Below are 14,431 nucleotides of genomic sequence, written 5' to 3'. Positions count from 1 at the left end.
AGTTGAGTTTAAGGAGCTGTATGTAAGTTTATTTGCAGAGGGCCACATGCTGCAGGGAACTCGGTGCCGTGCGCAAAGGCCTCGGGCCCAGGGGAGGGGGGCATCCGTCACGTGTAACCAGCAGGGCCAGCCGTCGCCGCACCCCGGGGCAGGAATGCGGCCCCGCCCCCGCTCCCGAGCCAGCAAAACCGCGCTCTCCCCGAGGACTGACGTCAATGAAGGGGGCACCTCCGGGCGCGGCGCGAGGGCTGCCTGGGGCGGAGGGAAAGGGCCAGGGAGGACACGCCCCCCTCTGCTGCTCCGCCGCTGATTGGACCTGGGGCCTCTTCGCACTCGGATTTCGAGGCCTTCGGAGAGAAGGGGTCTAGGCGGGACACGCCCCTCGCCCCTGTGCCGCCGCCGATTGGTTCACGGAGTCTCCGCGTTCGGTTTTGGAAGGCTCGCGGGGCGCTCACACCAAAGCTCGGCAGAGGATTGGCTGTTCTCGGGCCAGGGAGTGTTTTCTCCGGGGAGCCGCGGCTGTGACCGAGGTGGCCTGCCTCAGGCGGCCAGGTACGTAGGTTCGGCATCTTGGCTTGAGCTGCGGTGGAAGCGAGTGGGCGGGCCGTCAGAGCAGGGGTGTCGCCGGGACCCGAACTCCCAGGTCCACTTAGAGCCCGTCGTTGTGTGAAGCGGCCACGTCTGAGCCCCGGGGGCGGACCCGTGCTGGGGATATCGCCGTGTGACCTCGACCAGGATACCCGCTCCCAAGGTCTTGTCCTGTTGATGAACGCCGTCCGGTCCCTGTAAGCACCGTCAAGGCAGGAAGCCCAGAGCTGCGCCCGCCCTTTCGAAAGCCGTGGAAGGGGTTGGGGTGGGTGCATCTTAGCTGACCCCATCCCGATTTGAGGTCTGTCGGCTCTGCCCTTCAGCGTGGTGAGTAATCACTCTAACTCCCCGCGGGGTGGTGGAGTGTCGAGGGTACAGAGGCTGGCTTGGGAGACCCGACATTCGATCCCTGCGCCTTCCAAAACCCGCAGAAGCAGATAGCCCGTTTCAGAGCCTCCTGGATCCTTCCTCCCCCAGACGACCTCGTCAGCCATCTGGCAGGAACAAAAATAGCAGTGGTTGAGAGCGTGGGCGCTGGGATCAGACTAGGGTTCCTATCCCAGCCTCGTCACCTACCACCTGTGTGACTTTGGGAAGTTACTTAACCTTTCTGGGCTCAGCTTTCTCATCTGTAAAATGGGTGTAACAATAATAGTGCCTCCTCATAGGGGTGTTGTGAGGATTAAAGATATTACTCCTCAGAAAGTGCTCTTCTGCATTTGACAGGGAGCAAGCTGCCTCAATGGCAGCTATGATTTAAAAGTCCACAGATGAATCCATCTCCCTTTACTCTCTTCTCTCAAGAGTGAAGGTCCCTTTTGGGGGAGTTTCATGACAGTAGTGAGGATGAAAATGGCAATGATTCTATAGTCCCTGGTGGTTAAACAGCTTCTCTCCCTTGCATCATTCATTCACGATGCAATGTACTGGGATAGATGCTTTCGCATGCTTTATCTCCCTGTCCCCTAAGGGTTATTTATTCTCACCATTTTGATGATGAGCAAATTGAGGCAGGGGAAAACCGAGGCCTGCCAAGGTACCCAGTTATCAGGGGCAGAGCCAGAATTCAGGGTTCTTGAACTCTTGAAGAGTTATTCCTAGATCTAGCAGGGTTTACTTCCAGGTCATATCTGAGAATTGATCTGGGGGAAGGGTCCATTTCCTTTCTTTACCTCCTGGGACACAGAACTGGAGACCAACCTGTGTCCCTTTCTCTCCTGGCTGAGCTAGGCCCACAAGGCCATTTGGACTGAGCCTCCTGCTTGAAGGAGCCACTGATTTTGGCTGCTGTCCAGTGGCATGTCTGTGCAGGGAAGCAGGCCAAGGCCACAGGTGTTGATTTGGGCCCTCGGCCAGAGCCTCCAGTTCTTTTTCTGAAGAGGCCCTTGGCCTCTGATTACAGATTATTACCATCTCCAGCATTATCTGAAGGGGGTGAGTGAGGGCCCAGTTGCCACCCAGGTCATACAAGTGTGTTGTGCCTGTCATAGTTCCCTGTACCTCCCTGAGACTACAGAGGGAATGGCTGTCTGAACTGAGCTTCATACATGACAAAGAACGCTCAGTTGGGCACCGTATTTATGTACTGCAAATTCAGTGCATGGTGAGTCACTTTTAAAATATATTTCTTTGTAAGAGCCCTACAGTCCATTTATTGCCTGTTTCAAAACAAGTTGAACTTCATTTTCAACATTTGATATTTACTTTGGGAGTTCATTTCTAAGCTAGTTTGGATCAAATTGAAGTATTTCACAATTAGTCTTTACGCATTTGCTCACAGGCCCATACCTATTTTTTATGTCAGCTCTGAAATGAAAGATCCATTTATAATCTTTTAATAGACCCGTGGTTTCATTTCCCAGTTTAAAAAACTGCCATTGTTCAAGTACACACTGACTTCCCTGGATTCAGGTCTTGTCCAGGAAATTCGTGGGAAAGTAACACATTGAATAAGACAGGAAATTTTGTTCTGATAATAAAAGTGTTCCGATTCAGTTTTCTCAAAGTTTACCAGATAGTCCTACATGAAATCCACTGATTTTTATTCCCAGCCTCACTCTGCTTTCTGAATCCCAGAGTGGGAGGCAGACCAGGAGTGAGGGGCCTCAAAATCTGGAGGTGCCAAGGCCTCTCGAGGTTCATGGAGGCTGTGGTTGAGGCTGGAGGCTCAGACTCTCCCAGGTGGTTCCTTGTTGGTGTGTTTGTAACTCACTGTAACTCTGTAACTGGCCTCTGGAGGCTAGAGGCTGGAGGCTAGAGGCTAGAGGCAGGAGGCCGGGCCTTGCAGGGCCTTGCAGCCCTGGCAGAGGTGGCTAGACCATCTGGGAGGTCAGGCTCCGAGCCACATCCTCCCTGAGGCAGACGCTGCTACTTGATCCCATTGCCATTCTCTCTGAAGGGAGGGTGAGACTGCCTGAGTCTAAGAGAAGGACTGTCACCCCTTCTCCCACCACCGAGGTCAGTCTGGGAGTCTGCTCCAGGCTTGGCCATAGCCAGCCTAGGTCACTAGAATGCTTTAGAGCAGTGAGTTCTCTGTCTTCTACCAGACCCTAACCCCACAGCCCACAGCAGCACAGCAGGGTCTGGCCTCCAGGGAAGACTGAGGAGGGAAGAAAAGGGGAGCTACTGGTGGGGAGTTCCCTGGCATTTAATGAGCCAGACCTGTCCACACGTGTTGCTCCTGGACCCTGGCAGACAAGCAAACCCACCTCTGCTTCCCTATGGACCTAGCCTTGTCATGGAATCATTGACTCTCAACACCAGCACATACCCTTGGAGACCACAAGCATCAGCCTGTCCTTTCAGATGTAAGAGGGAAACAGGCCCACAGAGGCCATGTGAAGTGCCTGAGGCCTTTGAGCCCGTGAGTGGCAGAACTAGGGCTCGAACCTCATCCTCTGACTCATAAGCCAGTGCTCTGTGCACTGGACCGCGTTGCAGTTCCAGATTTCTTTTGTGGAGGCTGGGGATCTTTCTCTTCAGAGTGCCACAGGTTCATGGCTTCAAGGCTGGGGCAGCCTGTCACCTGGTAAAGAGCTCTGGTGCTAGTGAAGATTAAAATAAATTCTACAACCCCACTCCTGCCTGGCATGTGGGACATTCACTGTTCTTCCCTTTCCACTGGCAAGTTTCCCCGCTTTGTGAATTAGATAAGAATAGTGAAATAGTCCTCACAGAAATGATGGGAAGAACTGTGCTTTGAGCTGCCTGGCTGTGAGGGCAGCTTGGTGGTTTAAAAGCTCGGGCTGCAGTCATTAAGATGAGGTTCTGGCCTCGGCTGAGCCAAAGATATGTATTTCAGCTACTCTTTAGTCCCCTTTGAATGGCGATGAGGATAACAGTGCCTGATTCCTAAGAACTGTTTTGAGGATGAAATGATATCATGCATGTCGCTGATTCGGAATAAACACCCCATAGTTAGCTTTTATTTCTCTTTATCAGCCTGAAAGTGTTACTTGGTGACTGTTGTTGTCTGGTCACAGTATATTTATATCATCCAGCGCTGGGGGTTTAATTACCACACATATTAGGTCCTAACTGGATTCCCATAATTGTGCCTATGGAGAGGCAGATTTTAAAATTCCCATTTTCCAGATAACAAGTACATATTTTTTTTAACTTTTTTTTTTTGGCCACACTGCGCAGCATGCGAGATCTTAGTTCCCCGACCAGGGATCGAACCCACGCCCCCTGCAGTGGAAGCACAGAGTCTTAACCTCTGGACCACCAGGGAAGTCCCCCAAAAAGCACAATTTTTTTTTTTTTTAAGAGCTATTCTTTATTTTTTTTTAAATTTATTTATTTATTTTTTGGTTGTGTTGGGTGTTCGTTTCTGTGCTAGGGCTTTCTCTAGTTGTGGCAAGCGGGGGCCACTCTTCATCGCGGTGCGCGGGCCTCTCACTATCGTGGCCTCTCTTGTTGCAGAGCACAGGCTCCAGACACGCAGGCTCAGTAGTTGTGGCTCACGGGCCTAGTTGCTCCGCGGCATGTGGGATCTTCCCAGACCAGGGCTCGAACCCATGTCCCCTGCATTAGCAGGCAGATTCTCAACCACTGCACCACCAGGGAAGCCCAGCACAATTTTTATGAAGTTAATTTATCAGTCTTCTGAAGGTTTATTTTAGTTATTAAATCTTTTCAAAAGAGAGTGGGGTTCTTATGATAGAAGGCCTAGAAACTGGGACAGGGTGAGTGTGGAAATTACTGGAAGGAGGATGGCTACTGGGATGAGGAGGAGGGATGGCCAGGGCAAGGAGGGGGACAGTCATATCTGAGGAGTGTGAATGAGAGAGAGAGATGGCTCAAATTCTCAAGAGCATAAAAAGCAGGTGGGAGTAAGGGTTACTTCGGCAGGTGGGCTAAGGATGGATAGGAAACTGGTAATGCTCTTATTTATATGATTCTGTTTTTTTTTTTTAAATAAATTTATTTTATTTATTTATTTTTGGCTGCGTTGGGTCTTTGTTGCTGTGTGCGGGCTTTCTCTAGTTGCGGCGAGCAGGGGCCACTCTTCGTTGCGGTGCCCGGGCTTCTCATTGCGGTGGCTTCTCTCGTTGCGGAGCACAGGCTCTAGGCGCGTGGGCTTAGTTGCTCCGCGGCATGTGGGATCTTCCCGGACCAGGGCTTGAACACGTGTCCTCTGCATTGGCAGGTGGATTCTTAACCACTGCGCCACCAGGGAAGTCCCTGATTCTGTTCTTTTGCACTTTTTACAGTGGGCGTGTACATTTTTAATTTAAATATATTTTAAATTTGATTTCCCCCTTTGTAAGCTGGTTGCTGTTTGATAGGTATCTCTATAGCTGGCTGTGGAATGAGGTCTGACTTAGCAACCAGGCCTTCCTTGTTAGGCCCAGGACTGTGAAGGGTGAAGGGAGCACAGGCAGGCCTTCTGCTGGCTCAGGCCAGGCTGCTCAGAGGAAAAGGAGCGTCTACATTACACCCCTGACCCAAGTAACAAAGTCAAGGAGGCCAAGAAGAGGGGCATTTGCATTTATTTAGCTCCCACTGGGGACCTGATACCACACTAGACCCATTTAATCCTCACAATAATCCTGAAAATTGATTATTAGCCCCATTTTACAGTTAAGCAAACAGGCTCAGAGAGGTTGAGTAACTTGCCTAAGGTCACAGCCAGGAAGGTGGCAGAGCTGGGATTCAAACCCAATTCTGTGTAATGCCAAAGTCCTTGGTCTTCCTGGTCTCCAGTCTATTTTCCAATCCCATAGCTTTTTCAGGCTGTAGTGAAGATAAGGATAAGGTGGGTGAGCCTCTTATCCCTTTATCATTCAAAAACAGCTATCTAGAACTGAGGTAATTCAAGTTTCATTTCTTGCATATGAGGAGGCAGGGGCATTGACCGGAGCCTAACTTTTATTGAACTTAGTATCGATTTCTGCCTCTGCCCTGATAGGATATTCTAACCCTGTAACCCCTTCTTCTGCCCCTACCTTTGTCTCTGTGGTCCTTTGGACTGTGGTTAGATATGATTGGTCTATTTCATACCGTGTTTACTAAATTATATGGACTAGGTTCATCCCCAGGGTCTTGAAAATAGAAAATGGGATGACTCTTCTGTGTTGTAGATGGAAAAGCAAATGAGTGGTCTTAATGCTTTATGTGTCTTCACTCAGTCCTCACAGGAGCTCTACGAAGCAGGTACTAGTATGGCTAAGTTACACAGGAAGCAGATGAGGTGTGGAGGGTCACCCAGCCAGTAAGTGGTGCAGGCGGCCAGAAGCCGGATTCCCACCTGGGGAGCCCAAGTCCACAGCCCCTCTCTTACTTCTGTGCCACAGAGCTTAGGTCTCAGCATCAGAGGATTCTGGATTGTTCTTCAGTTTCCTCATCTGTGACATGAGGAGCTTAAAAAGTACCTACCTCATAGGCTGTTGTGTTCGTATTTCAACGATGTTATGTGAATACAGCCCTTACAGTGATGCCTGATACATAAGTGCTTAACACGTTTCAGCTGACGCTGCTACGGGCGTTATCACTAGGACCCGGGGTCTGTGTGGACTCCAGAGCCAGACAGACTTGGGTTCTGCTTCTGGCTCTGCACTTACACATGGCTTTGTGCCTGCAAGAAAGTCATTTAACATCTGGGGTGCGCTTCTTCATCTGTGAAGTGGAGATAAACAATCCTCACCTTCTGTGACCCTTAAGTTAATACATACGTCAGGCACATAAGCACTTTATAGTAAAGTTTGACTGCCATCATCATTATTATTTCCTCAAGGTGCCCTGGGAAATTAGAGTGATTTTAAGTCAAGACTTCCTCCACTTCGGCTCCTGGAGAATAGAAACACCAGAAGCCCTTGCATTAGTCAGGACCCCAGGGCTTGGGAAGGGCCCGCTGAGCTGCTGACGACCCTCCCTGTTCCTTCCTCGGCACCCAGGATGGGTACCCCCGCCTCTGTGGTGAGCGAGCCGCCCCCCTGGCAGGCCCCGACGGAAGCCCGGGGCCGCAAGCAGGCCTCGGCCAACATCTTCCAGGACGCTGAGCTGCTGCAGATCCAGGGCCTGTTTCACCGCAGCGGGGACCAGCTGGCCGAGGAACGAGCGCAGGTCGTCTGGGAGTGTGCAGGGGACCACCGTGTGGCGGAGGCCTTGAAGAGGCTGCGCAGGAAGAGGCCCCCTCGGCAGAAGCCCCTGGGCCCCTCGCTACACCACTGCAGCCGGCTCAGGTAGGCCCCTGGGGCTGGAGGGCCGCGGGGAGGAGAGCGCTGACACGCCCACTCTACCCTTTCCCGGCTCTGGGGCCTGGAGCTGCTAACCTGGCCTCACCTCGAAGTACCTACCTTTGGGGTTGTTGTGAGGTCTACACAGCGCTTACTTACCACATGGTTGACACTTAGAGGTTGCTGTTACTACTGGAATCGTCTATGACCCTAACCCTACTCCCATGGGAGGGGGTGCCTGGGTCCTCTCAGTGCCACCTCATTTCGCAGTGATTCTCCACCAGGTGCGAGGGACTATGGTCTGGAAGAAAAAAACAGTCCTGTTTACCTGTTGCTGAACAGGTAACATTCAAAAGTAAGCCTGGTGAAAACCTTGGCTGTGGGATTACTAAGAAAATAGCATAAGAGAGTACTGTAGAGACATCAAGGGTTAAAAACGGTTGAGAAACTTTACCTTAAACTTTCCCTAGTCCTCCACCTCTTTGCTTATTAGGTCACTGCCAGCTCAGGAACAGCAAGCCCCAGGAGATCGAGTTGAACCACACGGCCTAACCAATCACTATGGGTTACACACTGGGCCCACAGTCAGAATATCAGATCTGAGCAGGCCTTCTGAGATCATCAGGTCCAGGGGCAGCAAATCAGCTTCGTTGCTCATATTAGTTCCAATTGATTAGTAATCCCTACTGAAATCATCTTAAGATGGATACTTGCCCTCTGGTCTTGCATCAGGACAGATTAATGATGTCTGCCATGAGTACAGGATGAGGAAGATGAAGAAATGCTGAGTGTCACACCCCCTGATCTAGCCCCACTCTCTTTACAGAAGAGCAGTCTGAAAGCTTTGCCTTGTCATGCAGCTCTTTGGGCAGAGATGAGACCAGAGCCCTGGTCTCATTTGGCCCTGAACAATGTTTTTTGTTTGTTTTGTTTTTTAATATTTATTTATTTGGCTGCGTCGGGTCTCAGTTGCGGCATGTGGGATATCTTTTAGTTGCGGTATGCGGCATCTTTTTTAGTTGCGGCATGCGGGACCTTTAGTTGCGGCATGTGGGATCTAGTTCCCTGACCAGGGATCGAACCCAGACCCCCCGCATTGGGAGTGTGGAGTCTTAGCCACTGGACCACCAGGGAAGTCCCCCTGAACAATGTGTTTTAATAGTTCACCATGACCAAAATCTCTTCAGTCCCTGTACTGTCCTTCCTATTGATGTTGGCTTAAAACACACTTGTTCCCTGCAGAATCACAGAGCCCCGCGCTCCACCGGCCGACCCACAGAGCAGTGCCACGGAGATGGCTTCCAGCGAGCAGTATCTGAACTCCAGAAGGACCAATGCCAGGATCCGCCGGAACTGGAGGAAGCCAGGTCCCACAAGCTACCTTCATGAGATCAGACACTGATTCGGGGAAGGGGCTGGGAACAGCTGTATCTTCCCCAGGATTCATAGGGACTTTTGCCAAAGGGCCTGGGGAGGCGAAGAAGGAAGAGAGCTGAGGCAGACAGCCCCACTGCTGCCACTGGCCTGCTCGAGTCAGAACAGGCCCGAAGGCTTCCACTGAGCTGTTATATGGGACCCATTCCTCACCAGATTGAGGAGAAACAGTGACCGTTCCTGCCTCAGCCCTTCTCAATTTAACACTATACCTGGGCTGCATGATATTCCCCTGGGAGTCAAGGACAGGCACTCAGACTCAGCATCTCACCACTCCTGCTACTGACCCTCCTACTACTACCGTAACGCGTGGTCCAGCAGCTTGTCCCACACCCCTGCCCCTTCAGGCCAGCACAAGGAAACCATGGTTTAAGTGGCAAAATAAAACCATTCGCATCAAGAGCTTTGTGAGTCTGTCACAGAAGGGGAAGATCCAGAATGGACACTGGAGCTGGGGGTGAGGCACTGGGTCGCTGCAGGGAGGGAAGGAAGGAGAAAGGAGGGCTGGCCTCCTTTACCAGAGGCTGTCAGACTGGGAGGCGAGATGGAAGCCTCTCCACAGGCAGGCCTGGTCCAAGGGGAGGAGAGAGGGTTCTTGGCCCCTAGCCAGCTCTGGAAGGGGAGACTATTACAGTCAGCCCTGCATAGTGGGCAGTGACCCTAGGCCGGACGAGTCTGGCGTCAGTGTAGTGGGCACCAGCTCCTCAGCTGGCTTCTGCCTCCCTGTGGACCAACCATCCTGGGGCAGCTCGACAGCTGCACCGATCATGCCTTTTGCATTACTGAGGTTTCCTGTAGCCTGAAAACCCTTGAGGTGAGGATTTTTGACTACTATTCTGGCTTTGGCTCAAAAGAAGCCTACTACATGTTCATTAGCATTCAGCTCCCCTCACACCCATCTTATCTGCTTGATTATCCGTCACTTAAAGGAGCCAGGGTTCACATTGCTCCAAGTGGGCAGTGATGCACACAGAGAGCAGAGCTGCCCTCTTACGGCCAAAAAGAGAAGCCAGTCCACATTCCTCACCCCAAACCTTTGGGAGAGATGATTTTGTAATTTAGAATTTTTTTGGCTTTTAGAAAGGAGTCATTGCAAAAACTGTATAATCCCTATTGGGGGAACATCTCGTAACAGAACACTAATATTTCTGCAACAAATATTCACAGTAAAAGGGATACATGATGATTACAAATAGCTTTGCATCTGTGTAGGTGCAGGTCAGGTGTTGGTGTCAAATGAGTTATGAAAATATTTTGGGAAATGAGGACCTGTACCTTTCCTCTGCTAGAGGAAAAGAGACTCAGGAGCCATATCTCAGTAACTCCATGGCAACACAGGGTTCTTTGTCCTTAAAATTGCATCCTACCTTGTCTTCCTTCCACCAAAGAAAACTAGACAAAAAAGGTCAGAATTGGACTTGTTATTCATACATCTGCATTGATTTAAATACATTACATACAATTTCTACAGTGCATTAGAACAATACAGAGGCAGCAGCACTCTACAGCCCAGCCTCTACTCCCTGACGCTGGGAGACAGGGCCTGTGGCTGGCAGAGGGCTGGGCGGTTCCACGAGTGCCGCCCAGAAACCTGCCTCGGCACTCTGGGCCCTAGCTCTCCCAAAGTCCACATTCAAGGCAACCTGAGTACAGGCTTCAAGGAGAACGGATGTGGGCCAGGAAAGGATGCCCCATACTCTTTGGCCTGCCAGGACCGGGACCAGCTCCCTCTTATGTAGGACCCAATTTCCTTCTCATCCCAGAGCCGGTCTGCCTGAGGACAATGTGCAGATCTGCTCAGTGAGGGAAGCAACCGGGCTCTTTAGACTGCTCAGGCCCTCTCAGCACCCAGGTGGGGCGCTTCACCAACACGTTTGTACACAGATGTCTGGAGAGCTAAACACATCTGGGTCCCCTCCGGCCTCTGGGAGCCCTGCTGCTCCCATGTTCTCACAAACGTGGTCCCCAAGGCCAGAGTCGGGGTCGGCTCAATGGGATTGTCAGGGCTGGGGCCGGCGGGGAGCTGTGCCTTGTCCACAGGGCATGCGTACCCAGCTCCAGAGACTCTTCCTGTCAGCGGGGTGGAAGCCCAGGATAAGCTGGCTCCTGGGGGCCGGACTGGAAGGGGCCCAGCCTGGCGCAGCTGACGAGAGAGCTGCACACCTCCTGCATGGCGGGAGCTAGGCAAGCAGAGGGAACACAGCCATAGTCCTTGCTCCCTTTCTTTGGTTGTTCTTCAAACCTTCAAGATAGTCTCTTTCCAAGGCTGATTGACCAATCGCAGGACGCCGGAAACTTGAAACGTCCAGTAGCACAGGGCTGCCCCATAGCCACAGGTGGCACCCTCTTTACTCCCCACTGAGGCCATTCTTTGCTTTGGTGTAGAAAGGGCTCGGACAGCTGGTAAGGGGGACGGACAGCTGAGGGAAGAGAGACTTGGAAGCAGGAAGATGCACACTGGGCTGGGCAGCCACCGGGGGGCAGTGTGAAGGCCTCTCTCCTTAGGGCCCTGCCTTTCTCAAGAAGCCGTGGAAAAACTGGCCTGGAACAAGAAGTCGGGGAGCAAAGGGAAGCTGCCAACCAGGAGGCGGAACACAAGTCCTGTTACCTCCAGCAAGCAGCAGTAGTAGCGGAAAAAGAAGTCCAAGGACCTAATATCCTGTCCTCTTATGTGCTGAGACCTCCCCCAGAACCCTCACCAAGAGCCACTCCAGAACCGAGAACTGAAGCACTAACTCAAGAGTTGAGAACAAAACATCTAAAACAACAGGAACAAATTAGCAGACTGGGAGAGTTTGTTACCTTTGGCTACGGCCAAGGACTAAGGAAGCAAGGCTCGGGTAAGTTCACCCACAGACCATTACAGTTCCCAGCATGTACCCAGGTGGTATGCATCACATTTGCACGCTGGGGAGTCAACTTCCTCCCTCCTGCCTTTGCCTGAGTGACAAGCAACCTACAGGCCTGGACTAGAGGGGTTGGGTCCCCAGCAGGGGAGGGAGCAGAGGTGATCTATACCATCACTGTAAAACTGCTGGGAGTTCTAGAGCAAAAGTCTCCCCACTGTGAGAATCGTGTCTGGAGTCAGCCTATTGCACCGGTGGGAGGAGAAGGGGAAGAAGACTTGGCAGAAAACCAAAAGGAAGTGTGGCTTCTGTCTGTCCCAGCACTGCGAGTCACCTAGCTGCCTTGGTCCGTGGGGGTAAAGAACTGTGAGACACCTGGATGTCTGGGCCCATGCAAATTTAGGTCTGGATCAGAGATTTTCTGCTGCAAGAGGTTCTGGGATTCTGCCTGGGTTTTATATTTAAATTTGTATTTGTTTTTTTCTGATGCAGAATATAATGAGGAATAGCTACAGAGCAGGGTGTCAGGAAGGGAAGGGAGTTTCCCAGCCTTCCCCCAGGAGATGCTGGAAGGGAGATGCTCCTTCCCGGGCATCTGGACTACTTGCACGGAGTGCCAGCCCCCCCCCACCCCCGACGCCAGCTCTCAGAAGGGCCCAACAGCACACACTGTCCTTCTGATTGTGCTTCTCCCTGTGCTTGGGAAAGCTCTGAGGGGGTGGTGAGCAGAGAGGGAGGGCTCTTAAGGGCACTGATCTCCGCCGGCTTCTCTGGCTCTTCCTGCAACCTGCTCCCCAGGCTTTCTCCCAAGCCAAGTCTCAGACAATGTGCCTTTGTCTGCCTCTGGGGCTACCACCATGAAAAGAAGGGCTTCCGACTCTGAAAGCTCTGTGTGTAGGACTCGCTAGCAGATCGCTGGTGGGAACGGGCCGTCTCGACAATCACGGGTGGCATCTGGACGAGGTGCAGGGGACTCTTGTTGTCTTTCAGGGCCTGGGTCAGATTTAGGATCTGCAGTGGGGAAAATGAGATCAGTGAGGGCAAGGCCTAGGCATTCTGGTCCGCCTCTGAAGGGAGACCTGCAGATAGAGTGCTCCTATAAATCAAAACAAAAATAAACAATCCACTAATGGAAAATTGTACCAACAGGCTATTTACTAAAGTAAGAATATAAGTGGGCAATATACAGAAAATGGAAACCTCTCTACTCGTTGAAAAAATACAAATGAAAACAAATACCTCCTATTGTTTTGCCCTTCTAGTTAGTAAAGATACAGAAGACGACGATGACGACTCAGCTGGGGAGAGTTCAGAGACGTGGCTGTGGGACTGGATCGTGGGACAGTTTTCCAGAAAGGCAAGTGGAACATAAAGGCTTAAAAGTGAACAGGCCCTCTGACTCAGCAACTCCATTTTTAAGGACTAAGGGAACAATCACTGACATGCACAAAACACTTAGTTTCAATCAATACAGTGCAGTATTGTTTGTAACAGTGAAAATGATATAAATACCTGAGAGTATGGGATCAGCTAATAACTTAAGGGATTAGAAACAAGCAGTTAAAAAATGTATTCTCTTGGCATGGAAAACTGATCACAATGTCTTAGATGGAAAAGAAAGGAGATAAGGAACCAGTATTATAGTGTGGCCCCACCTTTATTTTCTTATCTACTTATCTACAGAGAAAAGAAGTCTAGAAGTGATTGGCAGTAATCATCTCTGGGTCAAGGAAGGTGACCTAGAGATAGGGTGATTTTTGTTTATCCTTATTTTCTGATTTTCCTACAAAGACCATGTATTAAACAAAAAAGAGCCATTTCAGTTGAATTGTCCCTCTCATGCTGTCTTTTCATCATCTTTTTTTTAAATAAAATTTTTACTTTGGAATAATTTTATACTTACAGAAAAGTTACAAAGATAGTACAGGCAGTTTCTATGCACCATTTACCCAATTTCTCCTAATTTTATCATCTTATATAACCGTGGTACATTTACCAAAACTAGGAAATCAACATTGGAACATTAGTATTAACCACACTCCAGGCTTAATTCGGATTTCATTAGCTTTTCCAGTACTGTTCTTTTTCTGTTCCAAGATGCCACAGTGCGTTCAGCTCCTTTCCAATTTTTGTCTGTATTTTACATATATTTCAGATATGTGTCCGAAGGAACACATTTTCTTCCCCTTGTCAAAATCATAGTCACCACCATTTATCTTCTCTGGTAGGACAGTACAAAAGCTGAAGTTGTCCTATGACAGCCTTCTTTAAACCACTGGATGTTGAAGATTTTCACAGCCAGGCCAGACACATGGGACGGGAAGCTAGGCGGCACCCCCAAATCACACAGGCCTCAAGCCATAAATATCCTTGGCCTACAAGTGCTGCCCCAAAAGAGGCAGAGATTCAACCTGGAACAGAGGTCAGAAGAGAGAAGTCGATCCTACCAGTAATTAATTTCTTTTTTACTTCATTGTTTTGGTATTGCCAGCACCCTACACTGCTTCGAAGAGTCTTCAGTACAAGATCAGGCCAGAGAACTAAAAGGAGGTTCAAATGGAATTAGAGTGAATTGTGCAGGAGACCGCCCAACTTAAGAGACGGGAGTTTACACCTGCCCCGGCTGGGCCTCCCTGTGCTTTCTTTGGTTCTCCGGGTTAGAAGCCACCTTCCCAGCATGTTTAAGTCTTTGGGGTAAAATGTCAAACTGTCTACAACTTACTTTCAAAAGATTTGGCCAAAAACAAACAAACAAAATCTATCTATCTAGGGAGAGAGACAAATTATATAGATATATTAAAGAGAGGAATTATATAGATATATAGAGATAGATACTATTCAGATAGATAATATTTAGAGAAATAAGATAAAGCAAATGTGGCT

At 50.1% G+C, this 14,431-nt stretch overlaps 2 protein-coding genes across 6 annotated transcripts in view; one reads left to right on the top strand and one right to left on the bottom strand.

Annotated features, from left to right (window-relative positions):
• The first annotated feature begins 253 nt into the window (after nt 1–253).
• On the top strand, nt 254–9,102 carry AVPI1 (arginine vasopressin induced 1). Of its 5 annotated transcripts, none has more exons than XM_082408198.1 (3): nt 254–552; nt 6,827–7,274; nt 8,511–9,102. In XM_082408198.1, the coding sequence occupies exons 2-3, from the start codon at nt 6,988–6,990 to the stop codon at nt 8,668–8,670; spliced, it is 447 nt and encodes a 148-aa protein (XP_082264324.1). In that variant the 5' UTR covers nt 254–552; nt 6,827–6,987; the 3' UTR covers nt 8,671–9,102. The 5 variants fall into 5 exon arrangements, with proteins under 5 accessions (XP_082264324.1, XP_082264323.1, XP_082264320.1 ...); XM_082408197.1 differs by having other exon boundaries at nt 257–552; nt 6,987–7,274; XM_082408194.1 differs by lacking the exon at nt 254–552 and adding an exon at nt 559–785 and having other exon boundaries at nt 6,987–7,274.
• A 1,006-nt stretch (nt 9,103–10,108) lies between these two features.
• PI4K2A (phosphatidylinositol 4-kinase type 2 alpha) overlaps nt 10,109–14,431 on the bottom strand; it is a 28,195-nt gene continuing 23,872 nt past the window's right edge. The window contains exon 9 of the mRNA XM_082408135.1: nt 10,109–12,559. Within this exon, the coding sequence (XP_082264261.1) occupies nt 12,398–12,559 (162 nt within the window). The 3' untranslated portion in view covers nt 10,109–12,397. The remainder of the gene's footprint in view (nt 12,560–14,431) is intronic.

Source organism: Balaenoptera borealis (assembly GCF_965194805.1).
Source record: "Balaenoptera borealis genome assembly, chromosome: 10".
Lineage (NCBI taxonomy): Eukaryota > Metazoa > Chordata > Mammalia > Artiodactyla > Balaenopteridae > Balaenoptera > Balaenoptera borealis.
Note: the sequence above shows the minus strand (reverse complement) of the source record. Positions and strands in the feature narration are given on the sequence as shown.

What these genes read in the sequence shown, in the direction of transcription:
- AVPI1 (XM_082408194.1), top strand. Translation starts at nt 766, where the DNA reads ATGAACGCCGTCCGGTCCCT. An exon ending in ATGAACGCCGTCCGGTCCCT is followed by an intron (nt 786 to 6,986) that starts GTAAGCACCGTC and finishes CTCGGCACCCAG; the next exon opens with GATGGGTACCCCCGCCTCTG. An exon ending in CACCACTGCAGCCGGCTCAG is followed by an intron (nt 7,275 to 8,510) that starts GTAGGCCCCTGG and finishes TGTTCCCTGCAG; the next exon opens with AATCACAGAGCCCCGCGCTC.